Below are 12,954 nucleotides of genomic sequence, written 5' to 3' on the forward strand. Positions count from 1 at the left end.
GCTGTATTTTTGCTCAAATATCTGGGAAATGGTGGGTTGCTGGGAAGAGGCGCATGATGGTGTAGGAGAAGTAGCTGAGGCAGGAAAAGCGCCAGCACTGGCAACAGTGGGAGAGGCAGTGGCAGCAACGCCGGATGATGATTGTCCTGCATTTGCTCTCTCCCACTGAGTCCAATGCTTACATTCCAAATGACGGCGCATGGCAGTGGTCGTAAGGTTGCTCTTTTCAGAGCCCCTACTCAATTTCGACTTGCAAAGTGTGCAAACTGCACTAAATTTGTCCTCCGCACATACATTGAAAAATCTCCACACCACCCAACACCGTGGCCTCGATGGGGGAGTTTTTGTAGGCTGGCTAGAATAGGGAACACCTTGGGCCTTGCTTGCTGAAACGCGTTAGTGGTTTCTTTTAACGCATGTATTTTGGTGTTTTTCCTTGACACTTTTTTCTATTGTGTGTACTTTACCTTTTAATGGAGTGAATTAAAAATGGACTTTTAGCATTCAAAGGAGTGTTGCTAACCGATTTTTCTTCTATTGCACCGTACCTATGGTTGGTTCTCCCTTAGTCCGGAGGCTAGGTTTGGCACCTCGAAGAATCCTATTGCTTCATGTGGTAAGGTAACGGTCTATTTTTTCCATATTTTCTTGCTGGCTGTGGCCTGACTTTGGTGAAGCAGCTGTCCTCTGCCTCTGGACATGCCTCTGCCTCTAGCCACCCTCTTTTGTGCTCCACTTCCCTCCACATCTACACTGAAAGATGTCCTATGCATCCCTGTACATGGAAATTTTTGTAAAGGAGTTAAAATGTAAATAAAACCATATAAATTTGGTAACCTTGGAATTGTACTGAAACATAGAATACAGATGACATGTCATTTTGGCTGCAAAGTGAACACTGTGAAAATGAAGCCCATAAAAAAAAATCACAAATGCACTTTTTTTTTTCAAATCCACCCCAGTAAAATAATAAGGTTATGGGGTTTGGAAGGGGGAGGAGTCAAAAACAAAAATCGAATACATGCATATCACATTGAAAGCAATAGGTATAAAAGCCTCCCATTGACTTCAATGGGTAGCGCTCGTAAGACAGAACCCATTGAAATCAATGGGATTCTATTTCACTCCGCTCACTCTGAACATGCTTACGTGTCAGAATGAGCGGAGTGTTAACACCATGTGAAAGCAGCCTAATATACTCATCCTGCAATGGCTGTAAAAGGTTCATTACATAGAGGTCTTCATAGAGGACAGCTTAGCATTTATAAGGTAATTGTGCTGCTGTAGATATCCCCATCAGGCATAATAAACTCCATTGTTGCCAATGTGCAAATATTCTGTAATGAATGCTTTCCTGGAACAGTCGTTTGAGAAGAAACTTAAAACTGAGACTTCTTTCTTTCTTTCTTTCTTTCTTTCTTTCTTTCTTTCTTTCTTTCTTTCTTTCTTTCTTTCGTGTAATGGTGGAACAGAATGAGGGAAGAACTAAACTAAATGCCTTCTTATCTAACAAACTTGGAGATATTCAGTTTAGATAAAAGACATCTACGGGGAGATCCAATGAAAATGTACAATTAGAAGATGAGATAACTTTCTAGCGAGCCTTTTTCTCCTAGATTGGTGACAGTGAAAAGTGGGCATCATCTATGTCTACGGGAAAGAAAATTTTACTAGCAACATAGGTGAGAATTTTTTACTGTATGAACAGCAAGGTTATGGAACTCACTGCCACAGAAAGTGGTGATGGTGGCTTTAGTGTTCAAGTTCACACATATAGCTACAAAAGCTACCCCCTCAAGAAGCAATAAAACTATAGAGTGAGATATCCATAAAGATATTTCATGAGCTCTCTCACTATAACTGATACCTAAGGTCCCATGTCTAATAACATATCTCTCTGTCTCTACGCATTTCACTCCAGCTAGAGGGAGATTCTCAGGAGCCTATATTCAGCATATATGTTCCACAGCAATGATAAACTACCTAGCACAGCTGCTACAGTACAATGCAGCAAATAAGTCAAGTCCGCAATGTCTAATCTTCTGCATGTACATTTTGTCTAGACTTACTCTAAAAGGGGCTTTCCTATAATTATAGATTTTCATCTGTCCACAGAATGAATGATGTGTGTCTGATCAGTGGGGTCCTAGGAATGAGACTGCCATCAATCACACACACAAGGTCCCATGTTCTCCTGGTTCAATGGATTGGTGTTCATACACATTGCCGATCCATTTAAAGTCTATGGGACAGATAACATCTGATCTATGACCTCCGCTACCTCCATCAGTTCCATACACTTTGTACAAAGAGGCAGTGCGCTCACCCACCAAACTATTGATATGGGAGAACACAGGACACCTGACCTCGTGACATAGCAGTCACCTTTTACCTATTTTAGGTAAGAAATTTTGATTATCAAAAAACCCCTTTAGGTTAAAGCTCCACGTAGCATTGCAGTGGCAATGCATCAGTTTTTTTTGCAAAAAACTTTCTGCCTCAATTATATTTAGGACAACTACTAGTGTTTCTGTAGGTATAATTGACATGCTGCAGTTTCCATGTGCACATTTTTCTTATAGGTACTTATATGTGAGTATGGGCTATATTTTTATTATTTCTCACCTTCCCCCGACCTCCTTGCAGAAAACTAATTCCTGGACAATCAATTTAACATCTCAATATACTGAGCATCACTCTCAGGGGCGTAACTTGAGGGGGTGCAGAGGGTGCAGTCACACTGGGGCCCAGGTTTAGAGGACCCTTAAGTACTGGCATCAGTATTAAGATTGCAGTTTCCATCTATCCGATAAGCCAAGGAGACCCACAGATTACCCTAATCACACTAAGGTTGATTAAACTCCTTAGCATCTCTAAACATCACTATCAAGAATTTGCTGTAGGGATGAGGTATGGGGCCCCGGACAAAAGACTGCACCAGGGCCTACAAGACTTTAGTTACATCACTAATCACACTATACAATATAATTCAAGTATGCATAATGGTAGACATATGCAGAAGAAAGATAGATAGATAGATAGATAGATAGATAGATAGATAGATAGGCATATGCTGTATATAATTACACATATGCCATATTCATACATTCATTTACAATATATACATACAAACCTGTCTACAAACTTACAGTACTCACACAGTATATAAGACATACTGTAAACAAATATATAGATATTAAATATCTTGCCCAAAAAATACACTAACATTTGGCTGAATTGATCCGATGGAAATGGAGAAAATGGGTGCAGTGGAAATGGAGGAAACTCATGTACAGCTCTGTCTGGCGGTAGTGAAAGCACTTAGCAGACTTCCTCCTTCACACTACAATCTGCTGGATGAATCACTGCTTGTAAGGAGGAGGGGGAAACAGGCTGCTGTGAACTGCCCGCGCACACACGTGAACTGCCCGCGCGGGTTTTGACACCGAGAGAGACGCGGCAAGCTGCGTCTCTCTCTTGTCAAAACCCGCCTGCCGCGACCATCGCGGTCGCGGCTTTCCCCTCCGCTGTCGGCTCAAATGAATGAGCCGACATAGGAGGGAGCTGCCGGGGGCGGAAGCCGCGCGGCTAAGACCGCGCAGCTTCCACCTGAAGATAGGGCAGGTCGCTTCTTTTCTCCGCTAGCGGCTGCCTGCCGCTAGCGGGAAAAAAAAGCCCGGCGGTCTACATAGACCACCATTGTAAAGGGGTGGATTTTGAAGCGAAATCCGCTGTCAAAATCCGCCCCTTTGCCCACGTGTGAACTAGCCCTAAGTGCTGGAAAGGTATGTAAGCAGCGATCAGAAGTCCCTGCATGTGCCGATGCTTTTAGCTACTCCCGAATAGTACTCTTAATAGTAGGAAAAGTAAGTGGCCCTTATGGGTGTGAGGGCCCTGGGCAATTGTCCAGTTTGCCAACCCACCCCCACCCCCCTCAACGCTGGCCCTGACTGATTGCCAGATTTGGAGTTAGGAATGAGCTTTTTTTGTGCAAATTCAAAGAGGGCCTGGATGCCTTTCTTGAACAGAAACATATTATGGGTTATGAGGGTTTAGATTTTGGTAAGGACAAGCTAATTCAGAGTTTGATACTGATTGAAATTGGAGTTGGGAAGGAACTTCTTTACCCTAACAGGGGAGCAATTATCATAAGCCTAATGTTTTGTGTTTTTATACCATTCTTTTAATCAACATTGTAGGGGTATAGGTTGGACTTGATTGACCTGAGTCTTCATCCAAACTCATCTACCATGTAACTATACTGTATTTACACAGGAAAATGCTAAATTAGGTGATATGACTATAGATGTAAATTCTTCATTAAATTTTACCTGTTTAGCCCAGGGGCACCATAAAAATAAATAAACAAATCACAAAGGAATTAAAAACAGATGATAGACACATTGTATTTCATGTTTAGTGATAGACTTTAGCTGTTTTGTTGTGCATTTGTTTATGGAAAAATAGGAATTATGATGAAAATTAGGAAAAAATGAGCAATTTTCAAAATCCGAAATGCTCATCTTTAATATATATATATATATATATATATATATATATATATATATATATATATATATATATATATATATACACACACACACACACACACACACACACACACACACACGTTAATTTAGCCTCATTTAAGGCTCAGAACACAAAGAGAACTATTTGCCTTTTGGAGGGAAGATTTTGCTGCAACACTCTTTGGATGCCATGTTTCCTGACTTTGGAAACACCTAACATGTAGCTCAGAAATGAAAAAGCAATCTTTTGAAAATAATTTGATAATTTGATTTACACTGTATTTGCCAGCAATTGCAGAGGCTCTGAGATAAAATAAAAACAACTGCCACCTAAAATGTAGCCCTATTTTAGAAATTACATCCATCAAGGAATTCAACAAGTGGCATAATGAGAATTTTGAGCTTAAGAGTGCTCCCAATAATGTACAAAGTGAAGATTTTGCCCATTCAGTGTCCAATATGTAGTGCCCTCATTGTGTCAACAAGGAAACACCATAACAAAATTGTATATCACTGGAAAAAAATTGCACTTTTTACTTTTCACCATCAGCCGCCGATTAATTTCTGGAAAATAAGCTAATTGAACATGATGGGAGGGTTGAGAGTAAGGCTGCATGCACACAGAGTTTCAAAATAGGGGTCACATGTCAGGGGATTTCACTTTACTAGCATTTCAGGGCTCTGCTCAAAAACCAAACCATCTAAACCTGTGCTCCAAAAATCAAATTGCATTCCCTTCTATGTCTGGCGTTTTTTAAATGTATTCTTCACTTTCTTTTTTTCTTCACCACTTATTTGGCTGTATTTTTAACTTTATGGATTAAAAGTTAATTTTTATGGAAGTTCTTTGGAGAGATGCCGTTCTTCTTTACCTACCTGATAGATTGTGGTGATGGTGGGTTTTAAGCTTTTGGGTTTTAAGATTTTGATGAAGACAAGTTGATCCTGGGTTTTATACTGATTGCCAGGTTTAGACTTCGGAAAGAACTTTTTTTCCCCCTCACATGGGTACGTCAGCAGATCAATGAGTTGTTCTCCTTCCTCTTGATCAACATTGTAGGGTTATAACCCTACAACCCTATAGGTTAGACTTGATGGACCTGTGCCTTTATCCAACCTGTCCTCAGGGCCGCTGATAGGCCAGTACTACTGCTACTGGCGTCAGGGGCCCGGCCAAATTTAAAAATGGGGGGGCCCGGTTTTGGCCCGCCATCGTGTGCCGGCCCCCTGGCGCCAGCAGCAGTCATTGTATGTCCTGTTTCAACTCAGATCTGCATCCAGAGGACGCAGATCTGAGTTGAACACATACGCGGCTGAAGCGAGGAGCTGACACAGGTCAGCTCCTCGCTTCGCCACTGCACGCCTCTCTCGCTGACACATATGCAGCTGAAGACATGAATCTGGGGGCAGAGATGTGAGGACATGAATCTGGGGGCAGAGATGTGAGGACATGAATCTGGGGGCAGAGATGTGAGGACATGAATCTGTGGACAGAAATGGAGGGGACATGGATCTGGGGGCAGAGATGGAGAGGACATGAATCTGGGGGCAGAGATGGAGGGACATGAATCTGGGGGCAGAGATGGGGGGACATGAATCTGGGGGCAGAGATGGAGGGGACATTAATCTGGGGGCAGAGATGGGGGACATGAATCTGGGGGCAGAGATGGAGGGACATGAATCTGGGGGCAGAGATGGAGGGACATGAATCTGTGGGCAGAAATGGAGGGACATGAATCTGGGGGCAGAGATGTGAGGACATGAATCTGGGGGCAGAGATGGAGGGGACATGAATCTGGGGGCAGAGATGGGGGGACATGAATCTGGGGGCAGAGATGGTGGGACATGAATCTGGGGCAGAGATGGAGGGACATGAATCTGGGGGCAGAGATGTGGGGACATGAATCTGGGCAGAAATGGAGGGGACATGAATCTGGGGGCAGAGATGGAGGGGACATGAATCTGGGGGCAGATGAAGGGTGTATATGACGCTGGGGGAGAGACGGAGGGGGACATATAATTTACGGGTGACTGTAGGAGGATTATACAGTGTGCGGGCAAATGGAAAATTGAGTGGTCGAAGTCAACATAACAGTGGTTGGGGCTAAATTTCACATTTTGTCCCTCTTTTGGTTCTTCAAAAGTTGAGAGGTATGGGTACAGGGGGCAATGGAAAGATGTTAGAAGGTGGACGGGGGGTATTGTTGGGACATCGGGTGTGCGGCACTGCGGAGAGGGAACTGGGGCAAAAATATATAATATATAAGTTTTTAGCTGGAGAATAATAATGATGTAGGCTGCTATGTTACTAGCATAGCAGCCTGTTTGGGGGTGGGACTTTCACTTTAAAGGAGTGTTCACATTGCGTTTTTGGCCTCCCTTGCCGGGATACGTTGGTAACCAGTCACAATCAGCTCCCCACTTATCCCTGCATGGAGAACTGCAGGCCCCCCTTTTTTTTTTAATGGCCAGTTCTTCGTGCAGGGCTAAGTTGACAGCTGATTCTGACTGGTTACCAACGGATTCTGGCAAGGGAGGCCAAAAACGCAATGTGAATAAGCCCTGAGGATTTATTAGGAGGGCTCTTATAAATGGTGTTGGCTCTCTATAGGCGCTGTCACATGTAGCAGATTTTACCTGCAAATAGAATCTGATTAAGCCTTGAAATGCTGCTAAATAAAGGGAAATGTAATACATAATTGGTATGACGCAAAATAAGGTAGTTTTAAAATGGCGGGGGAGGGGGGGCCAGACACTTAGGCTGTATGGGGCCCCAAAATTCCTGATAGCGGCCCTGCCTGTCCTACTACTCCCAGCAGGTCCTAGCTATCTTAGTTTCTTCCCATGCATCCTATGATTCTCCAACTAGATTTCCTCATACAACCAAAGCAGATGGGTCCATCTGAAGGTCGGGCGTAAACTTGCTCTCAGCAACTTCAGAGTTAAACGAGTACATATGTAAGCCCTTCCCAGCCACTCACAAGCTCCTCACATCTATTTCAACCTATTCAGCCCTCTGCACTGCACTTCAGTAACATAGGTTCTTAGCTTGACAGTTCTTTTCTGACCTGCTAATCTTCCATATATGACTTTTTGGCTTCATATTTTCATACCAGACTTGACCTTAATTTTTTCCCTGACAGAGGTGCTTCGCATCTGTGTGTCTCTGGCCTTTGGGTAGCTTTTACCTACACCATGAATATTTCTAAAAGGTAGCACTGTAGCAGTCCCCTGCAGCAAAGACCAGTTCCCTGTATAGTGGTTATATGTGAAAACCAGGGGACCACGTAAACAGCGAGCTAGGACCCTAAAGTTACATTAGGTGGAACTATTTGTCCATAAAGTGTAGTGAAGAGATGTAGGGGTTAACTCATCCAACATTTCTTGTTCTTACCTAAACTTTTTGCTATTTATCATAGGTACATAAGTAGTATGGAACCTCAGGGACTCTGTTTCCATTTGTACATCCTCCTAAATTCCTTGGGTCCCTTTGCCTTTGTTACATGTTATCAAGGATGTTTTCCTTAATTTTCCATCTGCTCATTTCCTTGGATCTGTGTTCTTATTAGACTTAATTCCTTTAAGTCTTTATCTTCTTATCTCTAACCCCTTTTCTCTCTATATTATAAAAATGAATTCTTGTCTGTCTGTCTGTCTGTTCTCTATGCGCGACCAAACAACGGGACCGATCTTCACCAAATTTGGCACACAGATCCTTCAGGTGTCCGGCAAGGTTTAAAATTAGAATGCAACTCACTTGGACGTACTGTTCCGGAGATACAGCTTTCCCAACAGCCCCCCCATTAGCCAAAACAAACCTGCAAGTCTTTCACTCATATTCCAACTGCCATACACACTGTCACTCCACATGTACGACCCAACGCTGATATACAAACTGAGATACACACATCAGAGGATTAGATACACAGATCAACACACAGTATCAGATGTCAGAGGATCATATACACGTGTCTGCACACAGTTTCACACGCCAGAGGATTATATATGCACGTCTGCACACAGTTCCACAACATAAAGGATTAGATACGCACGTCTGCACACAGTACCACACGCTGAAGGATTAGATACAAAGGTCAGTACACAGTATCACACGCCAAATGATTAGATACGTGCGTCTGCACAAAGTACCACATGGCTAAAGATTAGATATGTCTGCACACAGTTCCACATGCCAAGTTACGAGATACGCGCATCTGCACACAGTTCCACATGCCAGAGGATTAGATACGTGTGTCTGCACAAACTACCACACGCCAGAGGATTAGGTACACAGGTTAGCACACAATATCACACGCCAAAGGATTAAGTATGTGCGTCTTCACACAGTATCACAAGCCGGAAGGATTAGATACGCACGTCTTAACACAATACCACACACCAGAGGATTAGATATGCACGTCTGCACACAGTTCCACATGCCGCAGGATTAGATACATGCCACTGCACACAATACCACATGCCGGAGGATTGGATGCATGCCAATGCACACAGTTACACATGCCACAGGATTAGATACACATGTCTGCACAAAGTACCACACGCTGGAGGATTAGACACACAGGTCAGCACACAGTATCACATGCCATAGGATAAGATACATGCATCTGCACACAGTTCCATATGCCAAAGTATTAGATATGCACGTCTGCACACAGTTGCACATTCCAGAGGATTAGATACGCACGTCTGCACAAAGTACCACACGCCAGAGGATTGGATACACATGTTAGCACACAGTATCAGACGCCAGAGGATTAGATATGCACCAATGCACACAATACCATACAAGGGAGGATTAGATACGCACCACTGCACACAGTACCACACGCTAGAGGATTAGATACGCACCACTCCAGACAGTACCACATGCCAGTGGAAGAGATACATGTGTCAGCACACAGTACCACACGCCGGAGGATTAGATACATGGCTCTTAACAGAGTACCACATATTAGAGTTTTACTCCAGGTTTCCATAGCAACCCAGCCATTTTTCTTCACTACTTTATGTCAGTCTTAAAGGGCAGGGCGCTGTGAATGACACTGTTACACAAGGTCACATACACACAGCTTTACTCCAGATCTCCATAACAACAGATCGCAGGTTTTTCACTGATATTCGAAATTAAATACACATGATCACATGACGCTTATGGACACACAAACGATATACAAAATACACCAGTGCAAAATTGGACAATTCTTATGGGGCCACTACACAAACAAAAAATGAAATATACCCGTGCGAAGCCGGGTTCTCCTGCTAGTTACTTAAATAATTAACTGCTGGCTAGCCTCTACGTTCTGCTGTTACACAGTCATACTGTCGCAATCTGGGAATCCCCTGCACCAAAGTCCACATCCTTATATAGGGACTAAATGGTAAATCCCTTATACTCTGCATCCTGGTTTAACCAGTACCAAATAGATTATGGTATAAACAATCTGTTACAACATAATCGCCTATAGTTATTGCCTCATTATATTCACAAGCAGAGTTACAATGAACGATAACATCTAAATATAAATATATATATATATATATATATATATATATATATATATATTAGATAATACAACATCTACCATTGAAAGGTGATGAACTCATGTCCACTTCTTGGACATTCTATTCTTACTTTTCGATGTCTTCTCCGCTGTTCGCTTGAAATCCCGTTTTTTGTCGGTATGCAAATGAGTTCTCTCGCAACACTGGGGGCGTACCCCACTGCTCAAACAGCACTCGGCCGCGGGCATTTTTTGTGGCCACTTACGCGAGCATGCGCAGTACGCTCCTGTAGTTCTATGGATTACAGAGCTCCTGTAGTTCTATGGAGTACAGAGCCGACTTGCGCATGCGTTGAATTTTGACCCACTGCACGCCGGAAGAAGACGCGTGAAGAGGCCGTTGCTGAAGAAGATGGAGGCGGTGCCGGAGAGAGTTCTCTCACAGCATTGGGGACGGCCCCAGTGCTGTTTGAGTGCTGGGGCCCGCCCCCAGTGCTTTGAGAGAACTCATTTGCATACCGATAAAAACCGGGACCTCAAGAGACGCGGAGAAGACATCGAAAGGTAAGCGAAGAATAGCCATTCTTAAGGCTATTCCGATGTGTTAGTGAGAAAAAAAATGAGTTTGAATGATAGGATCCCCTTAAAAGAGAGACTGAGTAGAGAGATTTTTAAAAAGGTTATTTAAAAACAAACGAGTCCCGATTACCTGAATAGTAGACAATTCTGCAGCATTTATAGAGAGTATTGGTAAACTTTCTAACTTGTGCTCTCCTTCATATGGATACTTAGTCTTCTGTAAAAATACACATTATTTACAATATAAAAATGTAAATAAAAACACATTATTTAACACATAACAATTAGATAACCTACTAAACACATATATACTTAAATGTAATGATTACGTAGCGTATTCTAGAAATAGGGTTCATGGCAGTAAAGTCGTTAGCAAATTTTACAAAATTTGAACAGTTCATCCCCTGCCAGATGCACAACTACTAGTAATTCTAGCTCAAGTAAGGACTGGTATAGATTTCTATTATATCTCATGCCAGTTTTCTACCATGAATTATAGTAAATCCCCACCCTGCCCTATCTAGATTCCCACCTCACTCTGTCCAATCTCTAAAAAATTGGCGAGCAGGGCAGAGAGGCTAAAAGCACCACAGTGCACCAAAAATGGGCCAAGTTGAGGTGCATTTTTGGCTACTTTAATGGTGCATCTGCCTAAATAAATATGGGCCAATGCACTCATAGTTCATTCAGCAAAGAAGAGTAGTTTATCTATATCTAGTAATTGATAAGAATAATTTTTAGAGGATGGACTTACAAAGTTGTTGTAGAGATGCTTGGTATCACTTAAAAGATGCTTTGCCATGTTTGATACAATGTCAAAATCTGCTTTAGGGTCTGAAGGTCTAGGCTTCATTAGGGGAATTGACCATATTCCTTCATATATACTCATAATAGTTAGAAATGTCTGGTAGAAGCTGCCTGAAAAGAGAAGAAAAAAGTTAACTGCAAACAATACATATATATTTAAATCAGAAACTGTTCTAACTGTTCTAAAAACCATAAGCCACATTTATTGAGTTCCACAATTATAAACATGAAAAAAATAAAAGGCAAAAATATATAACAGATATCAGGTAAAAGTACTCAAGCATTAATTTAAAAAAAAACAACAACAGAGACTAGATACAAATTTACTTCTATTAGATATTGACTAGTACCAATATTCTTAAGAAGAATTGTTGATAGTATGTTTTACTTTGCAAAGTACATTGCAAGTACATTGCAAAGTAGAACACAACAGATATGTAGTAGGAACAAAATAAACTAAAAAACACAATATACAAAATAAACTTCAAAGGAAATAATTTCCTGGTTTTGACATGACACATACACGGTCCAGTCATATTAATGTGACCACTGATGTCATCGTTAAATAACCAATCGCAGAAGGCATCGACCATCTGGGTGCACTCATCATTGTGGAAGGCACGATAGAGCAACACACGTATGCATCTATCCATGCATACCATGTTCACCCCTACATGCGAATTGTTTTTCCTCAGGATGACGGCATCTACCAACAGGACAATGCGACGTGTCATAAAGCTCGCATTGTACGTGCGTGGTTCGAGGAGCACTAGGATGAGTTTACCGTACTCCCTTGGCCAGAAGATTCCCCGGACTTAAACCCAATGAAGAATCTGTGGGACCACCTCAATCGTTTTGTTCGCGCCATGGATCCTCAACCGCGTAACCTAGCGCAGCTCGCTACGGCACTGGAATCAGCATGGCTCAACATCCCAGTGAACATCATCACAACATTGTATTGGTATGCAGTCAGGATAATCACTGAACCATTTGTTTGCTGTAGTACAGTTTTTTTTTGTTTGTTTGTTTGTTTGTTTTTTTGGGGGGGTTCATACACACTGTTTGACCTACTTGTCTGGTGTTGCAAATCACATTGTTGTTATTTTCCTTTTTTGCAGCATTGAATAATTTTTACATACACATTGCCAAAGTCACATAACAGTAACCGTTTAAGTGCCAAATTCTTCTTTAACTCACAATATGTGTTTTATCTGCACTTAGGACAGTCACCTTTTGAGTGCCAAATGACAAATTAATACAGTTTTTTTGTTAATTAAACACAAGTCCTGACATGTACTTTTATATACAGAATGAATGACCTTCAATTAGCACTTTGTTTAGGTGGCATACACCAGACCACACATTTCTTGCAATGCCAGATATGGCACATTTACAAGGAAATGTATCATACTAGCACCCATAGTTATGTATCTTGTAGTTGCATCAGCCAACTTCATTTCAAAAGCTGTAGTTAAGCTGTTGCCAAGCCTCAGTGGGCGCAGTTGGCCATTTTC

At 42.0% G+C, this 12,954-nt stretch overlaps 1 protein-coding gene across 1 annotated transcript in view; it reads right to left on the reverse strand.

Moving 5' to 3' along the window:
* IL11 (interleukin 11) overlaps nt 1-11,976 on the reverse strand; it is a 73,799-nt gene extending 61,823 nt beyond the window's left edge. The window contains exons 1-3 of the mRNA XM_075279050.1: nt 11,964-11,976; nt 11,388-11,551; nt 10,764-10,850 (exon numbers count right to left, since the gene is read on the reverse strand). Of these exons, the coding sequence (XP_075135151.1) occupies nt 10,764-10,850; nt 11,388-11,551; nt 11,964-11,976 (264 nt within the window). The remainder of the gene's footprint in view (nt 1-10,763; nt 10,851-11,387; nt 11,552-11,963) is intronic.
* Nucleotides 11,977-12,954: the final 978 nt, after the last annotated feature.

Source organism: Leptodactylus fuscus, chromosome 6 (assembly GCF_031893055.1).
Source record: "Leptodactylus fuscus isolate aLepFus1 chromosome 6, aLepFus1.hap2, whole genome shotgun sequence".
Taxonomy (NCBI): domain Eukaryota; kingdom Metazoa; phylum Chordata; class Amphibia; order Anura; family Leptodactylidae; genus Leptodactylus; species Leptodactylus fuscus.